Source organism: Psittacula echo (assembly GCF_963264785.1).
Source record: "Psittacula echo genome assembly, chromosome: 5".
In the NCBI taxonomy this organism is placed as follows: domain Eukaryota; kingdom Metazoa; phylum Chordata; class Aves; order Psittaciformes; family Psittacidae; genus Psittacula; species Psittacula echo.
This window is the reverse complement of record NC_137739.1, coordinates 40610130-40632886: the sequence shown is the minus strand read 5'-3', so window position 1 is coordinate 40632886 and position 22757 is coordinate 40610130. Positions and strand designations below refer to the sequence as shown.

The window sequence follows — 22757 nt, the reverse complement described above, 5'->3', positions numbered from 1 at the left end:
AAATTATACCAGAAGAACCACTGAGACTCCCCACTGCAGATGAGCTCTGACAGCTGATGCCATCCTGTGAAGAAGATATCACCAAAAATCCCAAGAAACATCAACATTTTAATTTGAAAATGTTGTTTCAAACATACGCCAGACTGCCTGTATAGGACTTCTTTCAGTCATATAATTACCAAAAGACACAACAGAGCATTCCTCAAAATACATGCTTCCTGCTTAGAAAGGAAGCAAAGACCCATGCTGGCCTGCCTGAGCAGACCATAACATAAACTAAGATGTTAAGCAGATTGTGCTTTATTGCTCAGTAGGCTCCGCAATGTAAATAGGCAAGGGTCAACAACTCATAGCCTTTAGAAAGTAACCACTTGCATGTGTGAGGTGATCTGTTTTGGATGGGGGATCAGGGTTCTGAGGGAAGGTGTTGGGGAGATGCTGGCCCAGAAGGGGCTTCTACCATGTGTAGATTAGCACCAAACAGTCCAAACAGGGAGCAGCTGTGCCTCAAGTGCTGATCCTCAGCATGTACAAAACTTCCACACAGACTATACATACACATTACAGAATCTACAGCCTTAACTTTTTTGGGTGATGAAACTAGCTGAGCTAGTTTCTTCTCCTACTCATTCTCTGGCAGGTTCCTGCATGACAGACGTATCTCTCACAAACAACTTGACAAGTTAGTAGGGTATTTTCAGTAAGAAAAGGATTTGAGTTAACCTACTGTTTGGAGGTAGAATAATTCAAGTCCTAACAAGGCTACCAGAAGCCATTTTTGTACTCCTGTAGACACCCCTGTGCTGCTGCTTCCATAAAGTTTCCCAGCGGGAATGTATCATGCTGGGGGGCAAGCAGAAATTTGCTGTATAGGCAACTGCCACCTGTCTGAATCCTGTCACAAAAGCAACAATATTTAAAGTCTTCCTTTTAATCCATTAAGAAAAGGTTCTTGTATTATGAAAAATTTTCAAAATGTGAATTCAAGTGTATTCAAGCCAACAAGCAGCACACACCCCAAAGACAGCAGTTCAGAAACTGTGTCTGTCTGGTCCAAACTCCTGAAAGCCTGTGATTTAGTGACACATACAGTGTAACTTCCAGTGTAGATTAGAAGGATAATCTCTGCTGTGCTTTGACATACATTTGCATTTGGGATTTACAGATTTAAAAGGCAGAAAATAAGACATGCCACCTTGTGCTACTGCAGTAAGCCGCTGTGTCCTCTCTGCTCTGCACTTAAAGAGTACACACTTGTACTTATCTTGGTGGGCCGTCAGTTTGCCCAGAATTAAATAGCCAACAACTTTTCACTGCAGTACAAAAGAACTACAGCTATTGTTGCTGGCATGAAAAAAATGTGTTTGTCTGTTGATAGTTTTCTCACAAATTAATTTTTTACAGGTATTTTGGGGTTATCTGCTAGGCTGATGAAAGAAAATATAATGTGATGGCAAGTATATTCAGTTCTGGACTTTTTGCATTCTTCACCCCTTCAATAAAGCACCATAATCAACTTAAAGGAAAATCCTTATTATCTTTAGAAATACCCAAGATGCTGCAGCTAAATTCCAAAAGAAAGCATCCATGTTTTCAGCTTGTTTGCTGTGTTCATGATATATCTTTGTGGGGATTTCAGAAAAGCAAAAACCCCCAATGCTTGTGAAAACCAGAGCAGTTGGTAGGAGGACCCTAGGATATATTTAAGATCCACAGCTAAATTGAGCTCTTTATTTTAACGAACTAGATTAAAATCTGATGGCAATATTTTAATGTTGAAATGTGCTTTATGAACACTAATAAATCAATCAGTGAGCTGGAACAGGTAACTAATGTTACTGTTCCACAGATTTTAATTGGAAATAAAGGTCAAGATGCTTACATAAAAACAGATGGCGTCAAGTTGCTAATGTGGCATTAGAACTATGCTCAGGTCAAGTTCTCAAATTCAAGTTTTATAAAGTTAGCTGGTGGAGTTAAGGTGGAAAGTACCTCGTCTCCCCCCACCCTCTTCACTGCATTATTCACTTAAAAAGGAAGATGTGTGCTCCCTGCTCCCATTTCTTATTCTTCCTTAGCAGTGAACCAAAGCAAAGCTGCTACAGAAGAAGCCCAGAATATTTCACCACTTCACTTCTACGTGTCATTTTATTTTTTCTTGACATAGAGAAAACCCACCACCTACCAAACAGATACTGATGTGAGTGAGGTTAATGAGTGATCCATCCTGGGATGCACATTTAATGAACCACACCATCCCCAGTCCTTTTCTGATTTTTTTTTCCTTTTTATAGCTAACAAAACTGTTGTTATCTGTTAGAAGTGGGTAAGCATTTTTTATTTCTAGAGCTAAAAAACTTCTGGCAACCCAGTTACAAAGTCAGCCAGCCTGATCAGAAACGCCATATGTTCTTTGGCCTTCACTCACTTGGTTTTCCACCTCTGAATTCTCCAATGCCAACCTCCTTTTCCTTTAGGATTCCTTCAGCTGCTGCCAGTCTCTTTTCAATATAGTGGAATATGGCCAAGAAAGAAAAGTGAAAAACATGGTTGCAAAACAGGTTTGCATGAAGCTTTCTGCTTCCTGGTGATGAACAGAAAGTGAGTCCACAGGACTTGTTGAAAAGTTGAACACAACACTGCAAAGCTAGAAGAACCTAATGCTTAACTGAAGATACTGTGTTTGTTCCCTGCTGATATAAGTAAAGCTCAGTAATGTGAGAGCAGTTCAAATATTAAAAGGCTAATATTCAGACAGTATCTTCTGCCTAACTGTGCCTTCCAAATGATCTTCCTAGGCAGGACTCTGCAAAGTCTTGTCTGCACTTACTCCACCACCAGCAGCTGTTTGCTGAACATCAGCAGCAAGTACATGTTATTAATGTGATTTACATTCAGCGTGGGGGTGGATCACTTGCTGGCTAAAGCTAGTGAGGCATCTACACCCACTGGAAGGAAATTTTTTTGCAACAGTGAACATGCTTCCCCCCAGCTCGCACAACTGTAACAAATACCACGAACAAAGTACACGAAACCCACAGTACTCTCACCCATTTGCTGGTAGCCAGTTAAATGCCTGACATATATTCAGTCCTTAGGAGCAAGACTGGCTGGCTACATGAATGTGGCTTTTAAAATGCCACCACATTTTCTAAATACATGAACTCGTTTTGAAAAATGCCAAAATTATTAAGCTTACTTTTGTACCCTGGCCTGGGTACTTAGAAGCAGAATCAATGCCACAGAAATTGTTTTCTCCCTAGCTACTTCTGAGTTGCCCATGAGAGCACAGCCTCTAGTTACCCCATGGTCAACTGGCAGGATAGCATTATGATCTGTAAATTGGAGACACAGAGCACCAGTGGTGACACAAAATAAAAGCTGGCCTGCATTTTGTTTATCCTAACAAAAGCCAAATAAAATAAGATAGGCCATCCATGCCCCTGTCTTTAGAAAGCATGTTGGTAATGATGGTCCAGCCAGACTTAGGACAGATGGGTGGCATTGTTGATGAGAGTGTACATCTTGGCTCCCTAATTGTGAGTGGGCAGGTGACAGGGACAAACATGCTATGTTTCACTCACTGACATAGAGAGACCTTATTTTCCCCTCTTTCTACTGTCAAATGTATGCTTGCTCTGCCTGATGCTGCAGTAGATATTTTGCTCAAATGGGACTTCTGCAACTGAAATCTCTAAGCTTTATTTCTCCTTTTCACTTGTGAAGGTGAAAATAGGGATCAGTTAATTCAAAGTTATCTTTATACTGAACTGAGTCACATCTGTCTAAAAAAGCCACAACTTTCTATGTAGATTAGAGCTGCAAATAAAACAGTCTTAGGGTCACATACTTGACCTATTCAATCTGTTAAATCCCAGGAGCATTTGACACCATAGTATGGAATCTATTACAGCAAAAGAAGCCTTCTGAGGTGTCAGATGACAGTGAGATTTAAAAGCAGATGAAAAAAGTTTTGGAAGCCTCAACAGCCAAGAGACTTCCTTGATTCAGATTTACACAGATCTGCTGTATGCCACAACTACTTTGATCCTATGTACTCTGGCTAACAAAGATGTTTAGAATCATCTTGAATTGTTAACAGTCAAAGACGGTTGTAAAAAGCAGCTCTTATTCTGTCTGCTCAGTTCATCCTCCATTGAATGTGGACACGGAATTTGTCCTGCACTCATGCTGTGTGTAGGGAGTCCTTTTCAACTCTGATTCTCTTTTACTGGGACACATCTGAAGAGCTCGGCTTGTAAACAGCTGAGAGGGATTTTTATTTGATGAAATGCGAGATAAATGCCGTGAAAATTTTTTTGCTGGCTTTAGCTCTGATTAAACACAAGGTTGCACAAGGCTTAAGCTAATCTGAGAGTCTCCTTGGGATGCGTTCTGGAGCTCATTTTTTAACAAAAAACCCCAACCAACTAGCCCAGAACATTGATGGCCAATGCCATTTGTATAGTGCACACAGAGAACTACAGCTGAACTACAGGTTCACACAGAACCCTGTTTCCCAGCAGATAGCCAGGCATGGAGAAAGCCACTTCGAGGCAAGGAGTGTGCTGCCTTAGCCAGTACGACCACACTGCTGCTGGATGGTGGTTTTATCCCCTGGGGGAAAAGCCACCTGGAAAACTTCCTAGATCAGTCCAACCTGCTTGAGACATTTACAGCTCATTTTCTTGGTGTCTTAGTGTACGTCTGCCTCATTTGCTTTTATCTTCTACTTTGCTGCTGCATGATGTCTTCTTACAGTCTGAAAGTACGCTCTTAAAATTCATGCTCCAGGAAGTTTATAATCCCTTCCATGGACAGAGTTACTGCTGTGCTCTTCAAAGTAAAATTTCATTTTTATGGCTGATATGTAGTTTACTGTCCACCGAGCACCTGGGTGGAACAGGCAGAAGCTGGAGTGGGGGAGCCCTTACTGTGATCACACTTACATGGCCTGAGCTGTCATCGCAGCATGGGCTCAGCATAAAAACCAAAGCTAACCTTGGTCCAAACTTCAGTGCTGTACTACCTTTGCTAGTATGAAGAAACCCATATTGAGTTGTAGCTGCATGGGCACAATGACATAGGAAAGACAGGAACATTTGGCAGAGGAGGTCAGGCTCACTCTTTGAACTGATAGAAATCATGGCTTCTGTCACAAAAGGGCACCTCTCAGCCTCTTTCTGAACAGGGTAACTGCCATGAATACATATTGAACAATTGGGCTCTGGAGATATTTGGTCACAAACCATTTTACTTGTAAATGGTTTCTAAGTGCTGTGAGGGTACAGTCACAGCTGATTCAGGAGCAGAGAGCAAAAAACAAGAATCCAGTGGAAGGAGAGGAAAAGGCAAACTAGTGTCAGGGAGAGCAGAACGAGAAAAATAAAAATAGGGGATAGAGCAGGCAAGATAGGCCTTACGCATGCTCTAGGCTCCCAGAAAAATCCAAATGTCTGCCCAAGATCCAAATGACAGCAGGAGCTGTCCTAAGGCAGAAGGCCTCTGGCTACAGATCCAGTTTGAAAAGGGTCTCATATAGATATGGATTACCACATCAGACATTGCATCAGTTTTCTGTAAGGGCACAAAATGACCTTAGATGTGCATTTGTGCTACATAAACAGTACTCAGGGCCAGCAACGCCGTCAGGTTGCTCCTGTGGGAAAAGCTGAGAAAATTGAAGAAAAATTTTGCATGCAAAATATCAATATCATTGAGCCACTCGCCTCTTGCATTTTGCTCTTAATACCAAATAAAGTAGCGTCAGCAATATCCCTGGACACTAGTTTGAAATTGTTTCCAAGTCTCAGTATGCTGAGGTAAAGGTAAGCAAACATAAGCACCTGTAGTGGCTGAGGTATTCTGCCTGATCTGACACAGTACAAGTGGATCACAGGATGGGCACATGTCTTTGGAGATGCCCACAAAAGCATGCCTGAAAGGCCATAACTGGGGACAGTCAACACTGCTTTGACCTCCTGGGCTAAGAACAGGCAGGGCTCAGCCCTGCAGCCGCGTGACTCTCCCAGAGGAGAAATGCCCATCCAGAACTGTGTCATGGGCTTCTTTCCTGGCTCTGACATGAGTTTCTCTGGAGAAACCACATAATTCCATCTGTAAGAAGGAGATAACAAACCTCCCTCATTTTCTGTGGTCACTGTAAAGGCAAACATAGAAATACCATAGAAGCAGAGTGTCTCCACAGCAACAGTGACAACAGGAATTCATAGGCAGGATCACACACAGGTCCAAAGCAGAGGAAAACAAGTGTCATGAAAACACAAACCAGATAAGGTGACAAGTTGTTAAGGTTTATAAAAGAGCAAACTATCTTAGCAACCTGCAAGCCTTTCTGAATCTTGGGTGACATAGCTGCAAAACACTCACCACTTTTGCTAAGAAGACAAAAATCCTACACAACTCCCTGCCACCTGCATGATCTGCAAGTTCATCTCGGGGGCATCCCTGATGCTGCCCACAGTGGTCTCTACACAACAATACCCAGGCTTCCAGACAGAGCACCCACCTTTCTGGAGTGCACAAGAAGCCTGGAAGCACTGAAAATTGGAGTCTCTGGAGTCCCTGACTTGTGCTGGGGATTGCACTTGGCTTTGACCCATGGGATATCCTACCACAATAGGGGATCTTTCCCAGCAGCTCTCCAACAAGCTGAATACAAGCAGCTGCTATGCTTCAGATGAGACTTTCCTTGATTTGAGAAAGAAACCACTCAATTTGTTTCTGCCACTGCTCAATGTTTTCCTTAACTCATGAAAACCAGAAGAAAATCAGGAGGACCTGACCAAGAAGCCCATGTGAGAATCAGGTTTGGCAGTTTGGTGAGAAGGTGAGATTTAAATTCAGAGTAAAGGCATAATATATCCTACATTCCCCTCTGTAGCTTATTCTACAAGGATGTGGTAGAGCTAGGGAGATGCAAAGGGAAATGACATGCAGGTGTGAGAGAAAGGCAACAGCTCAGCACAGCTTGGGCCTAGACAAATCTGCTGGTTTCTTTACCTTCTGCTCCAATAGATACTAGTTTGACTCCTTTGCTGGCAATGAAATCCAAGGCCTTGTTCACATTGGATATTTTGTGCACTCGCATTTTGCCTCTTTCTGGCTTAGCCAAACGTTCACCTAATAAGAGAAAAAAATACAAATTAGAAAACAGTTTTAAACCCTTTCTTCCCTGTTTCCCTAAGCTGGTAGCTCCTGCTGCTCAGCCAGGCAGAGGGTAGACCTCCCTGCACCCTTTCTCAACAGTGAATGCAGGACAGCGCTCACTGTTAAGTAATCCCAGAAAGAATTAGACAGAAGAGTATCTTTTTGTTGCATCCCAGATAACTTAATAACAGAGGAACTGTTGGCACTGAGCCCTCTCCACAGCAGGTTTATAGCAGAGGTGAAAAGGTCCTTCAAAACCACACTAAGCTAGACAGTGGTACTAACCTCCATATAATCAATCACAGATAAGGTGACTGGAAGCCACCTTAGTTGGCTTAGTTGTTTAGCCTGGAGAAAAGGAGACTCAGAGGTGACCTTATCACTCTCTACAACCTCCTGAAAGGAGGTTGTAGACAGGTGGGGGTTGGTCTCTTTTATCAGGCAACAACTGATAGAACGAGAGGACACAGTCTCAAACTGCGCCAAGGAAGGTACAGGTTGGATATTAGGAAGAAATTTTTCACAGAAAGAATAATAAAATATTGGAACGGTCTGCCCAGGGTGGTGGTGGAGTCTCCATCCCTGGATGTGTTTAAAAAGAGATTGGATGTGATACTTGGTGATATGGTTTAGTCGAGGTATAAGGTATGGGTTGGACTCGATGATCTTGAAGGTCCCTTCCAACCTGGTAATTCTGATTCTGATTCTGAAAAGACACAAACTACCTCCCCCCCCAAAGACAGGTTAGGAGCTCCCCTCAGCATTTTACAAAGAAAATCCCTCCTTAGAACTCTCTATAAATATGAGAGTGAACTTGTATCTTGCTGCTTCGTTTTCCCAGCCAGGATACAGACCTCCTTTCTCTCTAGTCTCTTCGCTGAATAGCCACAACTGCCTCTATCAGGAAATAAAATCACTTCTTTGCCAAGTGGCTTTATAACTGTAAGGGCTGTCACCTCAACTCCTTTCCATTACGTATGATGTATTTCTAACTCTATGCAGTGGTCTTTTACAGAGTGGTATGCATTTTAAATGTTTATGAGGCAGAGAGAAGGAAGCAGCCTAGCTCTGAGGTAAATCTCTGATAGAAATAAGTCTTAGGGCAAATGCCAGCTCCTGACAGGAACAAAGCTCTGAACAAAGATCTGAAAAAGAGCTTTCTCGACCTTATTCATTGGAAAGAGTTGCATTAAGTATAGTCATGCCATTCCTGATAGGCTACCAGTAACTACGCTCACAACCTGCTTTTACTAACACTAACCAAACATGCAGAGTAAGAAAATTAAAGCCTAGGCAGACAAACGGACTTTTCAAAGGAACCTCTACTAGAAACATAATCAGAGGGGACATCAGGAACCACCTGTGTGTGACACAACACCAAAATATGAACAGAACAGCTGCTTTCAGATCACAAGCTCCAGAATACAAAAAAGACCAGAACAAAGTGCAAGCAGGTTTTTCACTTTGAAAAGAAGTTATGAGATAATTAAAAAGAGATCAAATGGGCAAGTCCAGGCAAGCAATTACTCACCTGACCTATTCAGTTCTAAAAGTCTCCTGCTATATCTCAAACCTGAATATTTAAATCAGTGTGGCCTGACTCAAAACCTTTATTTGAGGTTGAAGGGTGAGAAAGAAAAGTACTTTTTAAAGAACTCTTTTTCATACTAAAATCCCATGTTTTTTTCCTAACAAAGGAGTGAGGAAAAGGTAAAGGGGAGAAAACCAGATTATTTCCATAGCCATGCCCCACAAAACAAAAAAGTCTGGAAATGAAAATCCTTTCGAAGTGTTTCAGAGTAGGCTGGCGTTATTAGCTCTCAAGCTTAAGGATAAAACTGGATTCACTTTCAAAAGTAAACACTGATGTCTGACAATTTAAGTAGAAAGATTTATTTATGGCACTACCTCTATCCCAGGACTAAAAAAAAATATCTCTTTTGCTTTAATGGAGCCTCCAGTACATGTCATAGCATGTTGCTTTCTTTTTCCGTTTGGATAATGCTAGTCATTCTGCATAAAAGTGGAAGCATTTTTTGTGATAGTGTCATAACGACATCTTTACATGTAGCTTCGCAATAGATTTAAGCAGAACTATGCTGCCAAATACCAACAAATGGGCCGAGTCAGCTAAAAAAATAACCATTTACTTCAGCTCATGTGACTGTAACTAGCCTTGTAAAATGAAAAATAAAGACAAGAGATTAGGTTTCGGCTGGAACAGCAAGCTGATCCAATTCACCTTGTGGCCACATGCGCATGGCCAACACAAGGGAGAGCATCTCACTGTTCTCCCTGGGGTTAAGGAGAGCAGGATTGCTCCCTCTGACAAACACAATCCTCGAGCAATTGATGGTGATTGCAAAACTGCAGTCTCCCTCTCTCAAATACCATAACAGGATATTTGTTCTAGAATATGTTTTGGGGGAACTTGGTCCCAAAACCCAGTGGCTATTTCCTTCAGGCTTGGACTTTGTTACAAACGTAGATTTCCAGAGAAAAAAATCATATGTTTCCACACCATACATTATTAATGACGTAGGCTGTTAAAAGGGAAGCCTGCTAGAAATATGTTCTATTTTCAGCTATTTGCATCATTGCTTCATTTCTTAGTACTTCTCCCAGCTAAGACAATGAGAATGGTCTACTCCCATTCTCCAATTCTCATGTACTAGCCCAAGGCTGCACTTTAAAAGCCAAACAATGCAAGGACATATTGGCATAGAAGTTGTTTACTGCAAATTTGTTTAGGAAAAATTTCAATTAGTCATTCCTTCAGCTTGGGGGCAGGGTGGAGGGGAGGTGCCTTATAATTTTATTTTGGAAGGACTAAATATGAGCTTTGCCTTTTTATGTCTTGTACATTATTTTTAAAATGGCTTTGTCAGGGGAAGGAAACACATGCGGTAAAAAATGAAAGGGCGATTTCTAAGGGGAGGCCCGTCTGTTACTTCCCACCATGGAGGCCAACAGGAGTAGTCTTGGAATGAAGAAGTCCCAGGACTGTCTGAGGAGCTTTTCCCACTGCACAGTATCTGGGGGACCGAGGGGCTCTGGCTGGGCTGGAAGGGGAGCCATCAGCAGCACAGCTCACCACAAGAAGGTACCAAGCTGAGTAAAACTGAGGCGCTCTCCTCTTGCAGGACATAGCTGCTTCCCATACTTAGGGAAGTCGCATCAGATGGGAAAACAGCTTCCTACCTGCCTTAGCTGCCTGGCAGCAACGTATCCCCAAGGACATGTGGGCCTGTGGGAGACCTGTTTCAGGGCATAGTCCATCTCACACCCTAGGGTCTCCAGCAGCTCCCCTGGTGGAGGCTCCATCCTTCCTCCAGCAGCAGCCACTGCTGGAAGGAGGCAGAGGAGGACAGCACTCCCTCAGACCCGCACACCCCAGCCAGGCAGAGGAGCCAGGCTCTACATAGCCCAGCCTAGTGCTTTCACTGCTGAAGACTCTTTATGGCCATCACCCTCTGTGCTAGAGGAAATGATCAGTCTGCTATGGAGCAATCCTGCACATGCCAAATTCCCATAGGCAGCCCTGCAGTCCCCTAGCATACAGGAAGACGAAGGTGTGGAATAAGCCAAGAGCTGAAAGGAAAGGCCAGAAGCTGTAAGTGGAGGGCTAACATCACCCTTTTGGCAGGTGATCAGTAGGAACATACAGGCAAGCCCTGGCCAACCAACAAGAGACTCCTTACCCCCATGCTGCTCCCAGACTGGGCTGCTCCTTCCCCAGCTATGGCCAAAGGGGCTACTAACAGGGCCAGCAGCTGGAAAAAGGGCTCACAAGGGGAAATGGAACCACCAATTATGGATATGAAATGCAGAAAAAGCAACTATGTAATATTTCTCCTCTTTTGCCACTGTACCTGAGGAGAATTATGGTTCTAGCTTCTGCTGGCTCTAAGGAAAGGGTGCTCGGTCCTTAGTGCATGAAGGACCATGGCCTCAGGTGGGATGCAGCCCACAACTGCTCCCCATGCCTTTGCCCCCTGATCATCTATTGGCTGGCTGCAGACATGGAGCCGCTCTGCAGCGGATGGGGGAGTGCCATGCCCACACCACCAGTGCACTTGGAAGCCATCATCTTCTGCCCAGACTGGGAGGGGTCTGGACAATCCCTGCCAGTGGGCTCATAAAAGGACAATACGAGAGGAAAAGTGGGAGGTGAGGCAAGAAAACCAAGCAGTGTGAAATATGAGACCCCCTGCTTCAGGACCAAGGCAAGGAAATGAACTAGGACTCTGGCACCTTGTTTCTTACAAGTACTGCAGAAGCAGTGTGTGTGCTGCAAAGCCCTGATAATATTTTGAATTCTGATCCCTCCAAACTACCAGCATGGGCAACCCCCCTGAGGTTTTATCCTGTGTTCACAAATTCTGAAAAACACATATAATGACTGCATTATTGCAGGAGCTGGCAAAGGGAAAGAGAAGAGAATGAAAGGAAAGGAGAGGCAGAGAGAAGGCAGTCTGAGTGCTTCTATTATGGCAATGTTATTGGAAAATGTACCAAGAAGGTCAGGCATGCAAGCCACTGGGTTGCCATTACCAGCTGAAAAGCCATCAAAAGGAAGTCTGTGAGCACACAACCCCTGTTTCATATATACATTCTTATCCCCCACTCGATGCCTCCCACATCGGAGGCATCCCACTTTATTTCATTGGCACATCAGTAAGGATTACTGCTTATATGAAATAATCCCTGTAGCTATCTGTCCAGTAGTGGGACATTTGTGATAGGTAGTGAAAACAAATGTGACCTAACTTATTCATGCCCCTGTTGTGGGATTGTGCTTTTCTTCGGGATTTTTTTCCCTGAAGGTTTGAGCACTGAGCTCAGAAACTGGAATAGGAAAACTTGAGTCACAGCTGAAATGAATGACACAGAAGATTTACTGGTTTGACTCTCCTCTTCCAATAACTTCTATCCTGTTCCCACTGTCATGTGGCTTTGGTATGATTTGCCAGTGCAACATTCCCACACTTCCCAGAGTTGCTTTTGTCAGCCCTGACAAGCAGTAAGGGCCATTGCCTGAGCCTTCACAGGAGGCTGTGCATTCCTGATGGGCAGAGGAAAGACCAGAGGCAGGAGCAGGAATGCCGTGGGCAGCCAGCACAGGCCATGAGGCTTGGAGTACATTCCAAAAGCACACTAACGGTCACTGCTGGAGACAAGATATTCGTTAGGGAGAAATTTGTTCTGAATCAGGAAGCAGCTGTTTTTATATTCCATCGAAACCTGCAGCATTACAGCTCTTGCTGTCCCCATTCTGCGGGAAAGGGGAAGAACAGATTTCAAAATGGAGATGCTCAGGACACTTAAGAGCACCACACAGAACCTCTCTCACCTGAAATGACTTCCAGAAGTAACATGAGTTTAAGACCATCCCTGAAGTCTTCCTCTATGTTCTCAATCTGTGTCCCAGCCTTGCGGAGGTGAGAATTACACCATGCTGTAAACGTCTGAAACACAGGAAAGAGAGGCAAAAAAAAAAAAAAAAGCAGTCAGTAATCTTCCCAGAAGCCAAACAAGAGTTCACAACCAAAGCAGTGCTGCTAGGCACCATAACATAGATTCAAATGCTTGTTCAGTTATCATCTTTCCAGCCCTTGTCCTTGTGGGGCACAAGTGTTAGTACCTAAATATCCCAAGAAGTTGCAGGGTGTTCCTGTGACAGGTGGAGTCTGAGAGACACAGTCACTTCATGGCTCCAGCATGTCTGATTTTCTGGAGAGGTCCCTACACTTTGTGTTTTGTTTAGAATACCTTGAAACTGATTTTAAGGCATGCTAATTGCTCAGATTGCTATGGACTCCAGTGGTGCTAGATGACGCATCTTAACATGATATGAAGGAGAAAAGAAAACAGCATTTCAGAACTCATCTCTAGACAGGTGCTTGAACAAAAAAGAACTATTCTTCTATGACCAGCTGTCTCTGGCCTACTTCATCCCCAGCAAACACTGCAGCCCTTAGACACAGAGAGACACAGCACCGAGCTCTTCAGTCATGTAAAATACATCCCAGTAGGGTCTGTCCTGCAGCCTCTGTTCCCACTGACTCACTTCTAAGCAGACTTCCTTTCCCTTCGTGACTGTGCCCATCATGTAGAGGAGTTCATGTTTTCTGGATAACAGTGCTATCACACATCTTAGCAGAAGTCTAGGTCCTAGAAAGCATGTAAGTAAACCATTACTTAGCTATGCTACACTCTAGTGCAGTCCCAGACTCCTACTGTTTGAGAGCCTCTGGCAGAAAAATCATGGCAGCCACCTCAATGACAGAAATCACAGCCACTCTGTAATTAGCAATATTATGCACCACCAACACAATAATAACATGAGTTTGAAGTGCAGGAGGGACTGATGCCCAAACTACAATACAGCCAGAGGCATTCAGGCTAAACAAAACTCTTTCTGGAAACACCTTCTGACCTCAAGTGGTCCGGATAAGAGGATCTCTCATATGAGAGAAATTAATTTCACCACAACTGATGACAAGACACATTTTTTGTGGTTGCAATCCATCAGCTCATGTTATGAACCATGTTCATGTGGGGCACTGACAGGGAAGGGACCATCTCATCCAAGAGATGTGATAGTAAGGATTGTCTCGAAGGAGCACCACATGAATGGGTACGAAAGAGAAAAATAAATGCTACCGCTCAACAGTCAAAATACAAGAAGCAAATGGCACAGCGTGGCATGGTCTTAAATAGGTGAATCAGAGTCCAACCTGGAGATGCAGAAGCTCTTTGACACAAAAGTACTGTTTGAAGGGTAAATGGTAGCGGATAGTTCTTTTAAGGCAGACAGGTTTGTCCAAGTGCTAATGAATGTGTTTCACAATGTTTGAACAGGATACCAAGTGAACCCTTTTCTTTGTACAAACTGATAACCCCTCAATCACTCTTCAGTAGAAGGGTGAGGTTACTCAAGTAATGAGCAGCTTCAAAAGCTCAGTGCTACCACAAGGAAAGGAGGTCTTTTTTCCTCTCCCAGATGTGCTCCCAGAGCCAATTCAACTCACTGACCCAGCAAAGAACTGTTTACTTTCTTTGGGTAAGGTTAGTCTTCTGCTCAGCAGTGCATGAAGGCAGTTTAGCAGTGTCTAACAAGCCTCTGCAAAAGAGAATTTGGCATACATGGGCTAAGCAGGAGGGTGGAGTAGACCACAGTACCCATGCCATCTTGGGCTGTTATAAAACCACAGCACAAAGGACTCAGCTGATACTGAGGGATGGCATGCTAGAAATTTAGAAATGCTTCACCACTGCTTACACCATGCAGGGGATTCCAAAAGAGAAATCATCCCAAATGACAAAGAGCATCAGGGCTTTTTCTTATTTGTCTGGAAACTAGGCTGCTTCTATTAACCTGCCCGCATTTGTGCTTACGTGACTACAAATAGCGCATCAGAATCCTTCCTTGGAAAAAGCACCGCTCAACAGTTGCCGAGCTTCCCACTGCTGTGCTCTGGCCTTGCTCTCCGCTGGGGCTGTGGGATGGAGCAGGATAACAGTGCAGCTGTAAACACTTTCATGGCAATGGCTCTTTGGACGGATACATGTATTGTGAAAGTCTGGGATCTCTTTTTTCAAGATGGCCCAGTTTCCTTCCAGATTTGGAAGCTTTAAAAGAAGAGTAAGTCATTAAGCACCATTTATTGCTTTTTATTGTTATTCCCCTGAGAAATAAATGTGGTGCATTTTTTTGGTTGTGTATTGGGTTCGGTTCCCCCCCCCCCCCCCCAAAAAAAAGAGCAGTTTTATTTGAAGCTGGATTCTGTATCCCGAAGTACATCCTTCTCTTCATTCCACTGCCTGTGCTGTATTATGTGAGAAAAGGTTCATTTATTTGGCTTCATTTCTGCAGCCAGGCTCCTTTACTCCTCCAGAGGTCCAAATGACAGCAGAGATGCTTTCAAATGCTACATCATCACACATCAAAGCATGAGAGCAAGTCATGTCAGGAAGGTGGTGAATGCCCATGAACCTCTCATATTTCGAACGCAGAAAAAGCAGGATATCTAGAGCTAGTGACAGGCCCTGAGTGACACTACCAAATCCACGTTGAATTGAGAAGAAATCCAACAGGCTGCACTTTTATTTCTTGTATAACTTCTTTGAAGCCATTTCATTTTACTTTCTATCAGCCCAAAACAGATCAGGAAGTTCTACTTTAAATCATCAGTAATGCTGGTATAGCTCAACTTGGCATCTCTTTGCACATTTTGAGGGTTGAAGTGGGCAACTGGGTCTATACTTCTAAGAAACACAGATGAAATTAAAAGCTAACCACAAACTTGAGAGAGAACTCCAACTTCTCTGCTGGAGCCATCTTCACCACGTGACAGCTTCTGACACGCTGAAGTGAGACGACTCTGCAAAATACTGCCGCTAATCACCAGTGGCAGAGCTGACACCTCAGCTCCTCAAGGATAAGATTCCTCAAGGACTCCTCCTTCAAGACCATGAAGGGCTAAGTCATAGAGCACATGTTGTTCCCACTAGACAACTCCCCAGTGTGCAGACATTTTCTCAAGGCACCCTTCCGGTCCTACATAAATTCCAGTAAGCATAATGCCTAAAGTAGCACAACAGCATATGGGGACAGCAACAACTAGCAACCCAGTGTGGATGCATTAGGCCATTTTGCAAGAGAGCAGGATTACGAATGCTTTTAATAACTGCAATGGGATTCCCAAGCTATATGCTTCACAGACCAATTCAGAACAACATCCATCAAAACGTAATAGTCAGAAAACAGATTTATGTTGCATTAGCTGCATATACTGCACAGGAGTAAACTATCTTCTTACTTCAAAGTGCTAAATCAGAAGGAGATTTGACAGATAGGAGAAGGCTGGAGAAGTGCAGCAGAAAAGTTGGGGGATCAATAGAAGAAGGCAGAGCTGAAATTTTTTGCTGTCCGCTGGGCCTTGCAATGCTGGCAGTCTTGTTTAGAACCATTTTTACTGCCTCAGCTTCAGCATCTGCACAGGATCCTTTTTGTTATTCTAGGAAACCTACTGAAACCACCCACTCGCCCCACCCACCTTCTGGGCAACACAACTGCTCCTCCACACGCCCTGAGTCACTGCTAGCAATGGCAGTCAGCTCGGGGTGCTGTGCTGCCTGCCACCAGCAAACAAGCTTTCGGAAGTGGAGAGGGCTGCCGGCTTTCTGGTGCAGGCCCAGCCCTGGAGCGGTCAAACAAAAACCAAACCCAAACCAAATCACCTGTATTTGCTGGGGTGAGGGTAAGGTGCGCCTCAATGTGGAGGGCACAAATGCACTGCCAGGTGGGAAGCACTGTCTCCTCAGCGATGAGCTGAACCTGCTCCTCTGAGGCAGCAGATGTGCTCCTTGCTGCCTGCAGACACAGAAGCCTAGAGATTACTCCCCTGCTCACCTCTAACTCCCTGTCCCAAAGAGGAGGAAACAAATGCTCTGTTAATCTTGAGGCTTATGGAAACTTCACAGAGCTGGAAAACTACTTACTGTTAAATAATAGCACAAAATCATACCATCAACTGGATTTTCTTCACACAAGCCTGTCCTGGCTTCAGCAGCAGCAGTCATTTTTTCTCCTTCTTAGTAGCTGGTGCAGTGCTGTGTTTTTGACTTTCGGCCTGGGAACAGCGCTGATAACACCGATGTTTTTAGTTACTGCTCAAATGTTTAGCCTGACCAAGGACTTTCTGAGTCTCATGCTCTGCCAGGGAGGAGAGGAAGCCAGGAGGAAGCAGAGACAGGACACCTGACCCAAACTAGCCAAAGAGGAATTCCATACCACAGCACGTCATGCCCAGAACGTAACTGGAAGTAACCCGGAAGGGCTGGCTCACTGCTGGGTGGGAGCGACGTATCGGTCGACGGGTTGTGAGGTGTTGTATTCTCTTCCCTTGTTATTTCCCTTATCATTATTATTATTGGTGGTAGCAGCAGTGGTTTGTGTAATACTTCAGTTACTAAACTGTTCTTATCTCAACCTGTGGGAGTCACATTCTTTTCTATTCTCCTTCTCGTCCCTCCGGGAGTAGGGGGAGGGAAAGAAGGGGGGGGGAGTGAGAGAGTGAGAGAGAGAGAGAGAGAGAGAGAGAGAGAGATAGACTGTGTGGCTAACTTGACGACAGGGTTTAAACCACGACAAGTCTCACACCATAAATCTTCTGTGGCAACTTCACAACAGGTGCAAATGGAGCAGTGTTTCTTGGCCCTTGTATCTTTCCATATACTGTAGTCTTAATTTCATTTTTGGACACAATAGGTTGCCAGGACACCCCTGCAGGTCAGCCTCTTGTTCAGTGTTCACAATGGAGGATGACAATGCAGGAGCATGTGTGCATTTGTGTATACAGGCACACCTCTCTCATCATTGCTCTCTGCACCTCCTGCTGTGATTTGTAGCTTCTTTTTATTATATCCCAGCTTCATCAGCAAGATCCCTGGCACTGAGATGAGCTCTTGCTATTTGTGTGCTGCTGCTGTACAAACAGTAGACCTTCATATTCTACCACAATATAACCTGTCAGATAAAAAGAGTAACAAACATTACTAAAAGCAAGTAAATATGATTAACTGTTCTGTGGCCTCAGCATGCGGCAGGTTCACTGCTGGGGTAACCTCTACAAGCCTACGTGCATACCTATTTTAACAAGCATGCACACCCCTTTCTCTGACATGACATAGGGAGCCCCTGCTTCTTCAGAGTTCACTTTATTAACCTTTGCCCAGGCACGAGCTAACTACAAACAACAGCCAGGTGACTGCTGGAGGCCCTGTAGCTAAAGCTCTGAATAGGTATGATCTTCAGCTAGCTCCTTTCAGCTATCTCCCAGTCCTCCCAACTGCAAACCTATGTTTGGTTCTCCCTGTATTACACATGTGTGCACACAGGTACTCTCTGGTATTCTTCGCACTCCCCAAACTTTTGCTTTTGTTCCGGAAAACCAATAACCTTTCTTCTTCACACTGTCCTTTCCAAATTCAGTACCTTTCTGCTAGTACCAAAATGGCTCAGGCGATGTTCCTGAAACCTGGGGAAGCAAGACAGTACATCGACATTTTTAAGTTCAAAGAATGCTTCTGCCTGGAAAGCAGCAATGCCATGACACCACTCAGGGTGGATCTAGAGAGATCTTTGCCTCAAGAAAACAGTCATAACACACTTCAGCTGCTGAGCAATTTTAGCAATGTAAATGTCAAAGCTACCACAACCACATAAATGACAGATATTAAAAATAAAAAGGGGGGCGGCAGTTTTATCTCTTTGTGGCTATGACAGTGACATTTCAGCTTTATCTGACCTTTCCAGATGCTCTTACCTCCTTGCTAAAATCACTCTTTCATGCAGCCCTGCATTCCATGGGTGAGTATAAATTTTCTGACACAGCCAAAAGACTGGTATATTTGTGTAACAGCCCTGAAGAAGCTGTAACTGAGTCTGCAGTGCTGCTTGCCTCCTTTCTGACAGGAGAAAGGTCTGCGCTTAAGCAACCAAAGAATTCACTGAAGCACGGCCCCTCCAAAACACCACCACTGTGCTCAAAGGGAGGCAGCGTCCACAGCAACCAAGGCGCACTCCTTGTTTGTGTGAAAGATGAATTTTGAGCAAGTATTTCAACACAGCTCTGCTGTTCAGATGTGTTTATGAAGGTCTGCCTCCTGTTAAGAAGGGGATGGTGCTGCTAGCACACAATCTCAGACCAGTAGCATAGTTTTATGTTGCTTGCACATGTGCTCTGTAAAGTGAGGTCTTGAACAGGCTGAAAGCTATGGGTGCTAGCCCAGGTTTCTTCAAGGATTGCAGGGGAACTGAGAGGAAGACTCCCTTTCCAGCCACCAGAAAAGAAAGCAGGATATTCAAACAATACCTCATGCACAGCTGGAAAACAAAATCAGTTTACCCAGCTGCAAGTGCTGCTCTTCTGCTACTTGTGTGTTCAGAGGAGTGCACCTGGGCCTTCTGACTGCATGGCCAGGCTGCATTCCTTGCATGGCCCGAAAGCAAACTCCCTGCAGCGCCTCCTTGCTACATCGCCATACATTACAAGACTGCTGAGACAGACCTGCTAATTATTGCAACAAGTTCTACAGCCAATTCCATGCTACAGCAGATTTTATTTAAATGAAATTATCTGGAACAACAACTGAGGCACTCAGCTAATAACTAATAGTCTATTAAGAGCAGGCAGGAAACTGCTGCACACATGGCTTTTTTCAAGCAACAGAACTACTAATAAAGCAGTTCCAGCTGCCCCAAAGTGGGATCCTTTCCACGTTGGTAGTCTGGGAGCTGAATATACTGTATCAAATAAGGAGGATGCTAACCCACAGCCATCACAAACCTCTGTTGCTCCTTGAACAGACTAGGCCATCATTAGTTTATTAATCAGAAGTTTTTGGACTGAAAGCCATGAAACAAGTCTCAACCATCCAGTCCAAGTTTCCCTGCACTCAGCACTAATTTATTACCAGCATTAAACCCCAGGGTTTCATGTGATTTTCCCCCCTCCTGGCGACAGTTTCTGTGGCACCCCTTCTCCAAATCTTCCTTTCACACCTTAAAGCACTTAGAAGAACTGCAGGGGTCTCCTGAGAGGCTGCTCATCACCCTCCCCACACTCAACACAGACTCAAAAGACAGGCTTGGCTGTAGTTTCTTTTCCTACCCAAGGCAGTGCTAGAAGCTGACAAGGAGGTTCTCAGTTAATTAGGGAGTAATTACAAAGTAATCCTGGATCCTGTCAACATCTTGGCACAAGAAAGGCCATGGCTGGACAAGACAGATTACACCAAGTCTAGTGAAAGAAAGCTGGGTGCTGAAAGGGCCTTTCATGAAGTGCAATTGTGATGAGATAAGCCAAAACATGGTCTCCTGGCCCAATGAATAGTTTCTGTGCCCACAGGCTGAGAGTGACAGCAGCTTTATACACATACATATTAGTGGTTTTCAGCTGTGATGGGGGAAGTGCAGCCCTACAGCCCTCACCTCTGTATACTACACCTCTTGGTTTACTCCTTGGTGCGCTTGGATGTCTGCTAGGATGCCCACTAATCCTCACAAACAGCTGTCCTTTCCCCACAGAGGAGCTCTAGGGATTGGAGTTCCTCTACTCAGTCCTCATCACAAGTCCAGGGAGCCATCCAAAGTGCCTTTTGTTTGAACTTGAATTAAGAGATCAGCCACCATTTGCCATAACCTTCAAATTCATCTTCTAACCTGAAATACCTCCACTGCACATTGCTTTGCACTTGAGGCCACCTAACAATTTTGAAAAGAAGAAAAGCATTTCAGCATTTACTCTCCAAGCCCATCCTTCAGGACATGTGGGTGGTTCAAAGACCTTGGTTTGTGTTCAAGAGTTACTCTGTCAGCAGCTGACCTCTAAAGATTTACAGGTGTGATGGTCAACAAGACCAACACTGCAGAATGAAAAGCCTTGCTTTCTAATGGAGTTGTCCAATTCTCTTAGAAAGGCCAGGGAATTACAGATATTCAGAAGGAATCATTACAAACACAGCACTATTCCACCAGCTGCACAAAGGGAGTTTAGCACCACTAGCATCAGTGTTAATGTCTTGTTCTGGTTTAATTGCAGCTGTTGAGTTTGAGGCGTGGCTGAAAGACAAAATATAGCCCACGCTGCTTCTGAAGCACTGCAGCCTGAAAATGGGAGGTATCATTACACCGTAGTACGTGTTACCAGCATTCACTTAAAGAACCATTTGGTGTCTGTGTAAGGAATTACTGAGGGTGAAAAGGGAAACTGTAAGTTTACTTGCATTTCACAACTCCAGAACATAGCCCCTGAAACCTGGAAACACAGAGCTCACTCACTGCTTCTTAACCACTTCCCATGACCCATCTCTGCAGTTGAGGATGAGAGCAACACTATAGCAGTAACAGCCCCAGCCCTAGTTGTAACTGCATAATCCAGGCTGGATCCCAGTGGGAATGTGAAATTCACCTCCAGAGCCTCTCCTTGTCCAGAGAAATTAGAAACCGCTGCATAGGGAAAATAAATCCTCCTAACAATCAGTGCATCCTTTTGGATGACGGCAGTGAATCAGCACATCACTTGCAAGAATCACAACTACATTCAGTGTAGGAGTTTTCATTTTTGTTCAGTAGAACGCAGTTCTCAGTGTCTTGCACACTTTTTAGTTTTCCTCTCCTGGAAGACAGGACAAAAAAGAAAAAGCTAGAATCCCTTCCACACTGGTTTTCCACTGGTGTGGTAATATCTGCTTTGAAGTCAGAACAATCTCTTCTATTAGCTAACAACGGGCTAAAGTGGTGAGGGCAGAAATCTCAATTCAGCATACTTCCTGTCCAACACATGGTAAATATTTGTTCTTTACATTTGTGCCTCTGGAGCCTTTAACTCCATTTCTGCTACAGAGCTGCGCCATTTCAGGAAGAATCTGCCTCTGGCATTTGAAAGCTATTGACTATAAAATCAATGAGTCAACTGGCATTTCAGATCAGCAAAGTGCAAGCTCTCTTTATCCCAGTTACCAGGGAGCACTAGTAGCTAGGAACTTACAAGAAGTCTTCAGACATGCAAAAAGCATGCAGAAAAACCCTGTACTAGTAGATCAACCAGCTAGAAGTATAGTCTTTTAGAGCTCATTGTGCAGCTCAGACTAGTGAGACTCTTCATTATGCTCTTCTCTATCCTATGAAATCAGCTCATAAATGTCAACTTACTTCAAGCTCTCTCATAACAAAAATTAAACAGAGTTTGTGTCTGCACTTTATATGCTTAGCTTCCCAAATGCTTTATAGCATTTGAAGATATACTGGAAGAAATCATTTTGCTGAACACTAGAACGCAAGTATTTTTGGACTGTAAAGTAGCAACAAACCACTAAAAGTGGTTTGATTCATGGAGGCTGAGCTCCAACTGCTCCTTGCAGGATTGGGCCAGGACACCAGGATGAAAGCCTTCACAAGCAGCCTTATGCCCCTGACGGCCTGCCTGTGAGCTCCATCTCAGCACCCAGTCAAACTCTCAGAGGGTTTATCCAGACCAGTACTGATTTCATGGAAAGGTGTCACTCACTGGGTCCCAGGAAAAGGTTGGAGGAGAAGACAGCGAACACCTGGAACTGCAACGTGGATCAGGACATGTGGATCTGCTCCAGCCTTAGCTTTTCTGAGAGCACAGGACTTCTTTCAACCTGAAGCAGGTCAGGGAAGCGCCACCCCTCCAGCAGATTCACACTGCTCCACAGGCAGGCATGAACACAACCCCTCTGCATAAGATGTCTTCTGCTTCTGCTCTCAAGGGGTGGGGGGGGAGGGAGAGGGGCTATCAGTCTATCTTAAGTCCACAAAGCCAGCAGCGCAGAAGCTGATCTGGCTGAAAGCCCTTTTGCTGTATAGGTTCAGAGACATCTGGGACTACCAGGAGCCTTTGTGTCCATCTTGCATAATGCTGTGCTAAGGGCCTGCTTCCTTCAGCTTCCTGGGACGATTCACAGGTGTTGCTTTTTCTGTGGCTCCTTGGCTGTTTACTTTGATGATGAAGGGGAAGGGAGGAAGAGGAAGTTACAGCTTAATTTATCAAAGC

At 44.3% G+C, this 22757-nt stretch overlaps 1 protein-coding gene across 3 annotated transcripts in view; it reads right to left on the bottom strand.

The window, feature by feature from the left end:
• Positions 1 to 22757, bottom strand: part of ACTN1 (actinin alpha 1) — a 96314-nt gene that overhangs the window by 41543 nt on the left and 32014 nt on the right. For all 3 annotated transcript variants that reach the window (XM_080619956.1, XM_080619954.1, XM_080619955.1), the window contains exons 2-3: positions 12524 to 12638; positions 7024 to 7143 (exon numbers count right to left, since the gene is read on the bottom strand). In XM_080619956.1, coding sequence (XP_080476082.1) covers positions 7024 to 7143; positions 12524 to 12638 — 235 coding nt within the window. The remainder of the gene's footprint in view (positions 1 to 7023; positions 7144 to 12523; positions 12639 to 22757) is intronic.